General features: G+C 40.3%; 1 protein-coding gene across 1 annotated transcript; it reads right to left on the bottom strand.

Moving 5' to 3' along the window:
- Positions 1-392: 392 nt before the first annotated feature.
- On the bottom strand, positions 393-1,069 carry LOC140007250 (uncharacterized). Its single transcript, XM_072049953.1, has 2 exons — positions 604-1,069; positions 393-427 (listed from the first exon to the last, which is right to left on the bottom strand). The coding sequence occupies exons 1-2, from the start codon at positions 1,067-1,069 to the stop codon at positions 393-395; spliced, it is 501 nt and encodes a 166-aa protein (XP_071906054.1).
- Positions 1,070-13,216: the final 12,147 nt, after the last annotated feature.

The raw sequence follows: 13,216 nt of genomic DNA, 5'->3' as shown, positions 1-13,216 counted from the left end.
CTTTTTGATTCTATCAATGGAGATATGTCCCAATCTCCTATGCCAAAGTTTTAGAGAGTTCTCATTGATAATACTGCGTTTAGTACCAGTACCATGCATAGTTAAAAGGGTATATTCGTATGTGGGGTCTAACTCAAGTTTAAATAACATTCCATCCAAATTGGCAAAACCAATAATTTTATTATTTTTTTAAAAGATTCATAGTTGAAAGATGAGAATTGGAATCATATCCAATAATAGATAGTCTAGAAACAGAAATCAAATTTCAAGAAAAGGATGGAACATAAAAGGTATTTTCAATATCTAATTGAAAACCGGTCATTAAAATGAGTCTATAGGTCCCCACACCTTCAACAGATGAACACATTCGATTTCTAGAATAGATGCTTTATTCACTTCCCAATGGCTTCCTTAGGTTCAGAAAGCCCTGCATGGTTTTGAAAATGTGAATTGTAGAACCACAATCAATCCACCAAACATTATCAGAAACTTCAGTAAAGTTAGATTCATAACACACAAAGGTGAGATTACGTTTCTTTTCGATCCATTTCTTGTACTTGAGGTAAATTTTCTTCTAGTGCCCTTTCTTTTTGCAAAAATTACCATGAGTCACAAGATGAACACTTTCTGGCGTCTCATGTTTGACCATGGTCAATAGTTCATTAATTGACCATTCTTCTTTATGTGTGTTATAAGAGATCTTAAACAGAATATATTCTGACGGAAGAGAGTTGAGAATGAAATGTACAAGAAATGATTCAGAAATCTCAACTTTAAGGGACTTTAGTTTAGCCACAATATCCCTCATTTCCATAATGTGCTCGCGCACACTCCTGCTTTTGTCAAGTGTCATGCTTGCAAGTTTCTTCATAAGGGTGCTAGCCAAAGCCTTGTCAGAGCTTACAAATTGTTCATCAATTGCTTTCATGTAAGCTTTGACTCGGTCACAATCAGGGATTGAACCCCTAATGTTTTGACTGATATGCGACTTAATGAGCATCAAACTGAAGCGATTAGATCGCTGCCACCGCTCATAAGCAGCCTTTTCATTTGACAAACTAGAATCCATGAAATGGGTGGTTCATTCTCACGAAGCACCAAATCAAGATCCATGATCCCTAAAGTTAGAAGAATCTTGTCCTTCCATTCGGTGTAGTTTTCACCGGATAGCATTGGAATATGAGATGAATCATTAAAAAGAGTAGTGGTAGAAAAAACTGCAATATCCAAGAATAAACATACATTATTGCTATGAAATTAAAGACATAAGGATTGAATTAACCAATGTTAATTCAAATAATAAATTAAAACCTTCCTGTGGGTAGAGGTTGCCAAACACGCATTGAATTTACTTTCTTTATAATAAGACTGGTAAATTAAACTATTAACAAAAATAGAAATTTTCCATACCTATGGGTCTAGGAAAATCTCTTAGCACAATGTTAAATTTACCATCTTATTTCAACTAATCTTATTAAAACTATCACTTTCCTATGGACCAAGTGATAATTTTAATAAATTAATTGTTTACTTAATTAGATGTTATTCAAGTAATCACTAGACATTTATGTGATTAAAATTCTAAACATCAAGCATATAAGATGCTGTGGCCACTCTTAAATACAAGATGCAAAATCTTTATGATAACATCTAAATAGGTGACATAAATGAAAGGTTGATAAATGTTACAAATTATATTTTAAATAATTAGGCGAAAGTGCGGAAAACAAACAAATTGTTGATGCCATTTATTAACCAATAATTTCAAGAGTCATGGAGTTATTTAAATAGAACTCATAAAGTGCCCCAAAAGCAAAGTTCAACCTTCATTTAGCATACATGATGCAAAGTCAAAAGGCATAAGTATACTAATCATAATTCATGCAAGATATAATTAGTTATGCTGTTATATACAAGCATAACCAAATGAAAATTAAATATCATACTAACGATAGATGTATGACACATACTTGCATGATATATAAATCATCACAAGGATGATACATATATATGGAATTAGCCATTAATTCTCAATCACTGAGATAATGGATACATAGATACCATGACAAATTGAATTTGATTCATTTAATATTAAATGAATCTATGTAACTTTTCTCAGATTGCCAACAAACCATAAAGTTATATGTTAAACAACATGGTTAGAGGGTGGCTCTGATACCACATGTTAACTAAATAGGTACAAATAATTTGTACTAATCAGCGGAAATTTAAATGATTTACCTCCAGCCATCGTTGTTAAACAGAGATTGATCTTTTCAACTCTTTGTCTTCTTGCCTTGTTCTTGTCTGTGTAGACAAAAAAACTATGTAGATATGTAGAAGAAGAGAAAAGTAGAAGGAGAATTTAGAGTAAGGATCTTCTAGCCTATGGCTGACCAAAAAGTGTACAATTGATGGAATACCGTAGGCTATTTGTAGGCTAGGCTAGGACCCTTATTGGCAAATACAAAAATCTCTAGGGTTTCCTTACATCAAGGAAATCTTGCCAAAATTCATAACTGAAATTAATATTTTCTGACTAATTGATTGATTTGATTGATTAACTGATTAAATAAGACATCAATCAATCACTAACAAATGGAAGATACTAATTAATTATTGACAAAATATCAATCAATTAATAAGGATATCAATCACCAATCATTGTCTAATGAGAGATACTAATTAATTATTAACAAAATGTCAATCAATTAATTAGAATATCAATCACTTTAGAATCAATCATATGGGGTCATAATTTCCCTCTAAAGGAGGCAAGTCTTACATGTCAATCTTTGGTTTTCATAACCAACAAGTCAAAATGATAATTTGAACTAATATTTTTCAATGAAAATCTTGTTAAAACAAGTACTCAAACATTTGAAAAAAGAATGGATAAAAATTGAGAAGAAATAAAAGTTGTCGCTCTCTATCAGATACATCTTCGGATGTACACCAAAATGATCAACTATCGGAAACAATACAAAAGAAATCATGTTCAGCATCGGACATACCCTCGAATGAATGCTATATGATCGGTCATTCAAACAACTGGAAAATATGCCATCCCTAATGATCGAACGAAGGATCGGATGTATACCTTAACTATTAGCCATTCAAAAAGTTATGGACAAGGTTTGGAGCTCTTTTCTCCCCTATCAGAAACACTCTTAGACGAAGAAATGTTCTCGTCAGCCGTCTGATCATCTTAGCTGAAGAGGCTTCTTAATTGGATCAAATGCAGGCTTCGAACAATATATACACAATTGGCCGTCCAACGCTCCTAACAGTTAGTTTCTCTTGCATTAAATACTTGATCGTTGGAAAGTATTTTAGGCAAATTTTTGAACTCCTATAAATACTATAAAGTTTGAACAACTTAAAGACTTTTGTGTACAATATTACAAGTTTTGTAAGAGTGATTTTAAGGAGAAAAAAAACTCTCGTGTATGGGTATGCTTGTAATCTTTGTGAGGTTGAAAAGTGTAAGAGTTCTTGAGTGAGGAAAAGGTTAACCCTTCTTTGTACAAGTTGATTTGCATCACAAACATTGAAAGAAGTTCTTAATGGATTGAATTTCAAACTTGAAGAAGTATGGGAGTGGACATAGGCACTAAGGAGGGTGACCAAACTACAATAAATTTGTTTGTCCATCTTTTACTTTATTTTATTTTCTTTTTATTTAATTATCTTGTCTAGTTTAATTGCTCCATCTTTACTTATTTTTTCTTGACTTAAATGTGTGTTCGCTTAGGTTAATTTCGCTAGTGAAATTGGGTGAAAATTTGCCATCATTTTCTTAGTTTTTAATCAACCTAATTCACCCCCTCCCTCCTCATATGTTGCTTTGGAACCTTACAATTGGTAACAAATTTTGGCCTCTTAGAGATTAAACTCAATTGGCTTAATAGTTGATATGGCAACTAACAATGTTTTGTTTTTAGATGGTCAATCGATCACTAGGCCTTCTATGTTTAATGGTGTGAATTATGTTATTTGGAAAGAATGTATGGAAATATTTTTACAATCTATAGATATTGAATTGTGGTATATTGTTGATGAAACTCCTTATGAAGACACTATTTTAGATGCAGATTTGAGTAGGTTTAGACCTAAAAATAAAAGTGAATTACGTGATTAAAATTAAACTAATCTCACTTTAATGCTAAGGCAATAAATGTTTTGTATAATACACATTTTAGGTGCCAATGAACCTACTAGACTTAAAGATTGTAAGTCTACTAAAGAAATATGAGATAAATTGCAAGAAATTAACAAAGGTAGTGATAATATTAAAGAACAAAAGAAGTCCTTACTTGTCACCAATATGAACCATTTAAAATGGAACCACCTAAGAATATTAATAAGATGTATTCCCGATTCAATGATATTATTAAAAATCTTGATTACTTTATCTAAAGAATGGAAAACTAAGGCCATGGCTATTAAAGAGGCAAAAATTTGAATCTTATGTCTATTAAATCCTTGAAAAATTCTCTAACTTCTTATTAGTTGAAACTAAAATCTAAAGTGCAAGATGAAGAAGTAAGGGTCAAGAAGAGCATTACACTCAAAATTTTTCTAGAAGAAGAAGTGATACAAATCAAGATATACCATTGGACAAGGTTCGAGTGCCTCTAGGATCGGTGATGCGAGCTCCAGCTAAGAAGATGCGAGAGGAGCTTCAAGGGCTTGTTCGAGAGGTGCAAGGTCAAGAAATTGTTCCCAAAGTCATTGAGGGTCTTGAGCATGAAGGTTTGAAGGTTGCCATGTCATTCAAGTGAAAGAGGATCAAGATTGACTTAAACGGATCAGTGGCATTGATAGTTGTTTTAGTTAGTAAGTTGGAGTCGTTTTTAGTTACATTTTAGTCATTCCAAGTAATGAATAAAAGTTGGCCAGCTTGCATGCAATAGGGCCGATTGTTAGTGCCTATTATTTAGGAAACCTTGTCTTGTTTTAGTCTTTTCGAGTTGCATTAGGTTTATTACTTGTAAGGCTATAAATAGCCTACTTAGGGTGACGTTTTCATTAATTGAATAATAAGACAGATTTGAGAGTTTTCTCTTGGCTTTCTCATAAGCTTCTTGAACATCTTAGAGTTTCCTTTAAGTGTTTGCGACGTATCAATCAAAGATCGCGTTTGATTGTGGCGTCTACTACCTTTTATACCAAAGTTCGTTAACCACGTGATCAATGGGTTGAGGTCTTCCGCTTCCAAACTTGATACCAATTATCGATCCTGAGCTTGTCTCTTACGGGTTTAGTCATAAGGTTGGCAACGTTCGTATCAGTTGGTAATCAGAGCTAGTTAAGAGGTATCACGTTATATCCCTTTTCTTATTTTGAGTCTATTGTGAGGGTTATTCTAGCAAGTTTCAAAACCCTTGTTTCCTAAACCAAATCCGTTTCCTAAAACAGCTGCCACTTCTTTTAGCACTTGTTTCCTAAATCGGTTGCAACACCATTGTGAACCGAATTAGCTAACCGTCAAGGGCTGAAAGACGTACCATTTGACCACCCCAAAAAGACCAAATATCCCGCAATAAGCTGACCGAAATACCAAGAAAGCAGCGATTCAAAATTTCCAGCAAAACAAGAGTCATTCCTTCGGTAGAGTCTTGTCTAGGCTACTTGAAAATTCAGTTTTGAGTCATTCATCTTGTCTTGGTCAGTCACATCATTCTCTTCTTCTCAATTGCCACAATCTTGTGATCTTGGTTGGTGAGTTGAACAACACTAGAAGGAGTTCTAACTTCTTCAAGGAGTTGAACGAGGGGCCTTGAAAATTAAATTGGTGAGATCATCAGAGAGGTTGGTGTGTGAAAACATGAGAGTGAGGGCATACATGTGAGGGAGTGTGTGAGGTAAATTACTTCTCTTCACTTCTCGATTTGTAACTTACACTTCACCATGACTAACGAGGGAGGAGCAAACTCCCAAGCTTTTGATTTTAAACTTTTACAGAGGCAATAAAAGGTGACTTGGGACGCATGATGGACCAGAAGCTGGAGGTGATGCACCAACGAATTGACAGCTTGGAGATGTCACGAGGGAGCTCTAAAGGCAGCCGCGGAAAGACTTACATGCATGAGTCTAGCAACTCTACTTCAGACGACGAATACGAACCTAAGAAAAGGAGAACCAAACGGGATGCTAGACCATCAAGTGACACCATCGAAGGCATAAAAAATGAAAATTCCATCCTTCCAAGGACAATCGGACCCCGATGCATATTTGGAATGGGAGAAACGGATTGAAATTGTCTTTGATTGCAATACCTAGTTGGAGGAGCAAAAAGTAAAGTTGGCCGTGGTTGAATTCACTGACTACACCGTTATTTGGTGGGATCAAATCTCTACTAGTCGAAGGAGGAGTGGGGAACCTGCCATACAAACATGGACCGCGTTGAGGCATCTAATGAGGAAGCGATTTGTACCAAATCATTACTACCGTGACTTGTACCAAAAGCTTCAAACTCTTACTCAAGGAGCACGGAGTGTTGAGGACTACCACAAAGAAATGGAGATACTCATGTTGAGGGTGGACATCATGGAGGATCGGGAAGCAACAATGGCGCATTTCTTGAACGGTTCAAGGGCCTAAATTGCTGAACAAATGGAGTTACAACATTACGTGGAGCTCGGAGACTTGGTGGAGAAGGCCATCCAGATTGAGAGAAGATTAAAGAGAAAGGATCAGCCAAGGAATTACACCAGTTTTTCACCCTCATATCCTCGAAATGCAATACCAAAGAAGAAGGAAAAAGGTGCAACTAGTTCTATGTGAGAGCCCGTAAAACCCTAATTATTTTTCCTAGGGTTATTTCCCCTTTAATTGCATAACTTTGCATTTTCTGGCTTAGAAATATTTTTTGAGAGGATTTTATGAGCAGTTATAGTTTTAAGAGGATTTTTCTAGCATTGGAGAATTTTTAGAAAATTAAGAGTAAATAGTGGACGTGGGACCCACTAGTGCGAAAAGTTCGGAAAAATTCGGCCAATAAGGTTAAGTTTCGGATACTGTGTATAATTTATCGGGTGTTAAGAGATAAGTGGAGTGTGTGAAGTGATTGATGTGAGAGAGAAAAGAAGGATAGGAAGGCATTTAATGAGGTGCCATGTGTCACAATCTCATTGGTTGTGACTTAAGAAGTACTATTCACCTTTTGACATTTTTTTGACCTTTTGACCCAAGGATTAAATATCCAAAATTTCACCAAAATTCACCATTTTCTTACCTCTTGTTGGCCGGCCACCTTGAGCAAGGAAGGAAGGAACTTTCTTCAACATTCAAGCTTCTACTTGGAGCAAATCAACCAAAACCATTGGTTACATCCAATTCCACTCCATAAAACTCTTCCTTCTAGTGATAGTAAGTTGTTTGGTGAACTTTGTTTGAAGGCCTAAGGTGGTCAACATCCCTCTCTCTCTTGGTTCTTGGTAAGTGAAGCTTGAAACACTCTACTACCTCTAATGATGCTTATTTTGTGCTTAATGGGGGCATGAGAGAAGGAATATATAATTTGTTTCTTGATTGGGTTTGTTTTGGTGAAGTTTTCATTTTATTGAGAATTTTTCTGGTTTAATATGATCTTGATGTTGGGGGCTTGTATGATGAATTGTAATGGTCGATAATGACTCTATGAGGTGTATTGGATAGGAAAATGCAACTAATTTTGGATTTGGATGGAAAATTTGAAAGTTAGGGTTCTTGAAGCCCCAATTCTGTCCGGTTTTAGATCACTGTGTTAGAGGCCGAATTTGACTTTTCTCAAAACATGAAAGTTGTAGGTATTGATGAGGTTGATGTGCCTGCAAAATTTCAGGTCATTTGGATTAATGTAGAATGAGTTATGACGAAATTACTGTAGCTGTTCTGCTTTGAGCAGAATGCGAAAATTGCGATAGTAATTGGTTTTTTTTGACTGGTATTGGTTTGGATTTTGGAGTTGGTGTCTTCTTATGAAATGTAGCTGAATGACTTAGCTAACTTATGCCTTTGGAATGTCGGCATTTGGACTTGTAAGGACTGAGATATACCGATTACAGTACTTTGTGTTTTGCGAACCTGTTTTAGGAATTCTGGGTTGGTATTTGGCATTTTCGACCTAGTTAAGCTAGGAACTGGATTGAGTGGTCTTCTACATTGTTGTAGCCCTGTTTCATAGCTTCGAAACGGTGGGTCTTACACCCCCAACCGATAATTGTAGTGAGAGTTGTGCCATTACCGCATAATGAGTGTAAAACAGTTTTCTATTCGAGGCCAAGACTAAGGCCATTTTCTAATTTCTGGTTTGCTATTATGCTCATTTATACATATGAAACCCTACTGGGGTTGTGTTTAGCGTTGCTATATGACTCGTTATCGAGTCTCATTGCATTTGTTGCTTGATTCTAGGGCGTGACGGTAGCTCACGACGCCTTGGTGACCGCGGTGTATGAAACACCATTTTCTTACTTGGTGAGTATACTACTCACTTACTTGTTATAATGTGGCTTTGTGCTATGTGTATTTGATGCCTTGAAGGCTTACTTGGTTATTGGGAATGATTGAGGTGAGGGTGTACTTGATCGCCCTCACCCCTCGTGATTTTTGTTATGGCTACTGATTGTTTTACTGAAACACTGCACTGGACATATGAGATACTGCATTCCATTCATGGAAACTGATTTGGCGTCGTTGGACGAGTATCCAATGGCTTTACTGCATTTATGAGCTCAACCCCGTATGGTAGTTAATTGGATCGAGCCGGCGAGGGTTTGGTCGTGAAAATTATCATGCCACGGGGACTGTACTGGGGAACCTTGTGGTAATGAGACCCTTGGTTCCGGTAAACTCGAGTATTACCAAAATATTACTGAATGGAGTGCGGGCCCGGTTGGGGTATGTTGGGTGGAAGGAATGGAAGTAAAATGTGGTCTACGGTTTGGTACTTTAACATTGACGGAGGGTCAATGAGGTTGGATCAAGATTGCAAGCGTTGAAATGGGCTCTTGAGAGCCGACCGTATCCTTTTACCGTTCTGCTTCATTGCTTATTTGTGCACTTTAAATGAAAGTTCATTCTTATATGACTTTGATTGCTTATTGGGTGGTATACCACTGGGCTTTAGCTCATTCCGTGTTATTTGTTTTCCTTACAGGCAAATGAACACTTTTGGAAAGGTTATGATAGTTGAATGCAAGTTGAGCTCTTGTACATGTATTTTGATTAGCTCCTTGAGGGTGAAAACCCTAAGTACTTTGATTCCACCAATGTTTGGTGTGTAGTTGGCTACTTGAATATGTATGAACTAAATGGATACTTTGGTAGGCCGTTTGGCTTGTAAATGTTGATTTTCAATGTATATATGTGTTTGGTCGACGTTTGGACGGATTTCGGATCGATACGACTTCAAACGGAAAAGGGAAAAATCTTGCCGAAGATGAACAGTGACAAATCCGGCCAGGAATCCGGCCAGAAACTGGCCGGATTGAAGGCCGGATTGCCTGAGGAAAATGGAACCCGGCCAGTTGCTCTCGGCCGGGTATCCGGCCAGACAATCCGGCCGGATCTTGGCCGGATTGCCGGCCGGATTGTGATGGAAGGAAAAAAAAAAAAAAAGTTTGAGGTTTTGCTCTCGGCCCAGTATCCGGCCGAGAATCCGGCCGGAAATCCGGCCAGGTTCTGGCCGGATTCTGGCGGGCATTTCACTATTCATTTCGGCTTCGAGTTCGTTTTTTTTTTATTTTGTGATTTTGGCTCGTTTGCGCGCATTGTTATGTTCCAGAACGTAATAGACCGACGTAAACGGTACCGTTAGTCCTGGCGAGAGCTGGGCAGGCAGTCCGCTAACCCCTTTGGTTCGCCTTAGGGGAAGGTGGGGCTGTCTCAGTTGGTATCAGAGCCTAGGTTTGAATTAGCCTGGGTGTAATAGAAGTGCTCGACTTGAGGGTTTTATTGATTATGGTTTTTAAGGTTATTCATGCTATTTATTCCTTTGCTATAGGATGGATGCCAGTGGTGACCCGAGTGACCGTCCGGCGGGAGATCGTCCTCGTAGCACGTTGCCGCCGATTAAGTACCATCTTAGGCAGAAGGGAGCCGTGGTCCGTTGGAGCCCGGCCAGCCGCGTTCGACAGTGTGAGTGTCGTAGCGACTTTGCCTACCCGAATACACTAGTTTTGTCAGTGGCAAAGGAACGCGAGGGGTTTGCTAAGGAAAATACTAAGCTTGAAGCTGCGGTTGCTACCTTGGGGGTTGAGGTGGCTCAGGCGAAGGCGACCAATGACAAGCAAGCCGCCCGTATCATGGAGCTTGAGTATGATGTGAATGAGGCGGAGGACCGAGTTAATGACTTATGTGATCAACTGAGGGATGGTCGCGAGCGTGAGGTCAAGCGAGCTCGCAAAGTGAGGGGTCGTGCTGAAGCGATCCTTAACCTATCCGACGATGGACTCGAGGAGTCTAGCGATGAGGCCTCGTATGCTGGGGCCGAGGCTGGGGAGGAATCTACCCCATCGCCTGGGTCTCAGACCCCGGCAACCGACTAAGCTATGATATCTAGGCACCTTATGGGCTAGTGGTGGTTTTGGAATGTACATAGGGATAGGGATAGAGCCTTAGCTAACCGTTTTGGATGTAGAGTTAGCTACGTGTAAATCTCTTTTGATAGGCCTATCCTCGAGAGGATCTTTTGTGTACGTACGTGCTTTGGCCGTACTTGACTGACTGCTTGTATATATGTTTGGCTTGTATATATGTGTGCTTGTGATCTTGTTTGAAATGCATCGTTATGTGTTAAGTGAAAGTTTATTTGTTACTTACATGCTTTGTTACTGCTTTGGTTTAGTAATTTTGCCTAGACCAAGTATACCGTATGGAAGGAACACGGAGTGGTCGGGGACGTGGGCGCGGTATTAGGCAACCCACACCAGTTAGGGAAACGGGGGAAGCTTCTACTGAACCTAATCCTGAACCCCAGATAAACCCCAATGTTCAAATAGCTGCTGCTATGCAGCAAATGACCAACCTACTCGCACAAGTTGTGCAACAACAGGGCCAGAACCCAAACCCTAACCCTGGAAACCCTGGCCATCATGTCGAGAGTGAAGATAGAGCGCTTGAGCGTTTTCAAAAGTTTTCCCCACCAAAGTTTATTGGGGGACCCGACCCTGACGTCGCCGAGAAATGGCTGGAGAAAATGGTTGATATATTCGCGGCCCTACACTACCCGGACGAACGGCAGGTCACTTTTGCCGTGTTTCAACTTGAAGGGGCTGCCCGTTCCTGGTGGAACGTGATTAGACAAAAATGGGAGCGAGAGCAGACTCCGAGAACGTGGGTGAACTTCATCTGGGAATTTAATGCCAAGTTTTTCCCTCCTCTAGTCCAGGAGAGGAAGGAGGATGAGTTTATCCGGCTCCGGCAAGGGGCTCAGACGATGGCGGAGTATGAGAGCCAGTTTACCCGCCTGTCCAAATTCGCGCCAGAGTTAATCATGACCGAGCAACGACGAGTGAGGCGCTTCATTCAGGGCTTGAACGTTGAGATCCAGAAGGACCTCGCGGCGGCTCAAATTACCACGTTTAGCGAGGCTATGGAAAAAGCCCAACGGGTCGAGAGTGCACGGCTTCAGGTCCGAAACTTCCAGGCTAAAAAGCGTGGTTTTCCTGGGAGTACATCTGGACAGGGTGAGAAGAGCACTCCCTCTAAGTTTGGACGAGGCACGGGAGGTGGTCGACAGTCCGGATCAAGCAGAGGGACTCCGTTTAGAGGTGGTCAAGCTGGGCGAGGACCGAGGGGAAACGTTCAGAGTGGCTCGGCTTCTGCACCTCGTGGTCCCTGTGGGCACTGTGGGAAGACAAACCACACAGAGGACAATTGCTGGAGGAAATTGGGGAAATGTCTGCGGTGTGGAAGTGCAGACCATCAGCTGGCTACATGTCCGGTCCTGAAACAAGACGGAAAGGGGAGCCAATTACCGTCGAGGACCAATACTGGACCGGCCAAAGGAGACGGATCCAAACCAAAAGTGCCGGCTAGGGTATATTCCTTAGAGCCTCACCAGATCCCAGAGTCTTCCGAGGTGGTGGAAGGTACGATCCCTATTTTCCACCGCTTTGCCAAAGTTTTAATTGATCCTGGTGCCACTCATTCGTTTGTTAACCCTGATTTCATGTGTGGCATCGATATAAAACCTGCTAGCTTACCATATGACTTAGAGGTTAGTACACCTACGGGGAATCAACGTTTGGTGACTAGTATGGTTTATAAGGATTGTGATGTATGGGTAGGTGAGCGAAGGTTTTTAGGAGACCTGATTAGCTTGTCCATAAAAGGGTACGACGTGATTTTGGGAATGGACTGGTTAGCCAAATATAACGCCCAACTGGACTGTAAAACGAAAATAGTTGAATTTTGCATTCCGGGCGAGGCAACCTTAAGGTTAGATATAAGAGGTAGATTAGCCTCATCTGCTCTCATTTCGGGCATTCGAGCTAGGAAACTGATAAGTAGAGGGGCGCAAGGCTATTTGGCCTTTCTAATTAATACCCCTACGGATAAGTTAAAAGTGGAAGACGTGGCCATAGTGAGGGAATTTCCGGATGTGTTTCCTGACGAGTTAGTAGCCCTACCTCCGGAACGAGAGATAGAATTCCGAATAGATCTTTTACCTGGAACCGCACCTATCTCCAAAACCCCTTACCGAATGGCACCCGCAGAACTAAAGGAGCTTAAGTTGCAATTACAAGACCTTTTGGAGCGGGGATTCATCCACGAGAGTGAGTCTCCTTGGGGAGCTCCGGTCTTATTTGTGAAGAAAAAGGATGGAACGTTGAGGATGTGTATTGACTATAGGGGGCTGAACAACGTGACGATCAAGAACAAGTATCCACTGCCTCACATTGACGAGTTGTTTGACCAGCTGCAAGGAGCAGTGGTCTTCTCGAAGTTGGACCTCCGACAGGGATACTATCAGTTATTGATAAAGAAGGAGGACATTCCGAAAACTGCTTTCAACTCGAGATACGGGCATTACGAGTTCGCCGTTATGCCCTTTGGATTGACTAATGCTCCCGCCGCCTTCATGGACCTAATGCATAGGGTTTTCAAACCCTACCTGGACCGATTTGTCGTGGTGTTCATTGACGACATTCTGGTCTACTCTAAGTCACGCGAGGAGCATGAGGAGCACTTGAGAGTGGTGTTGCAGACATTGAAGGAACATCAG

The sequence above is a fragment of the Coffea arabica genome, chromosome 5c (genome assembly GCF_036785885.1).
Source record: "Coffea arabica cultivar ET-39 chromosome 5c, Coffea Arabica ET-39 HiFi, whole genome shotgun sequence".
NCBI lineage: Eukaryota > Viridiplantae > Streptophyta > Magnoliopsida > Gentianales > Rubiaceae > Coffea > Coffea arabica.
Note: the sequence above shows the minus strand (reverse complement) of the source record. Positions and strands in the feature narration are given on the sequence as shown.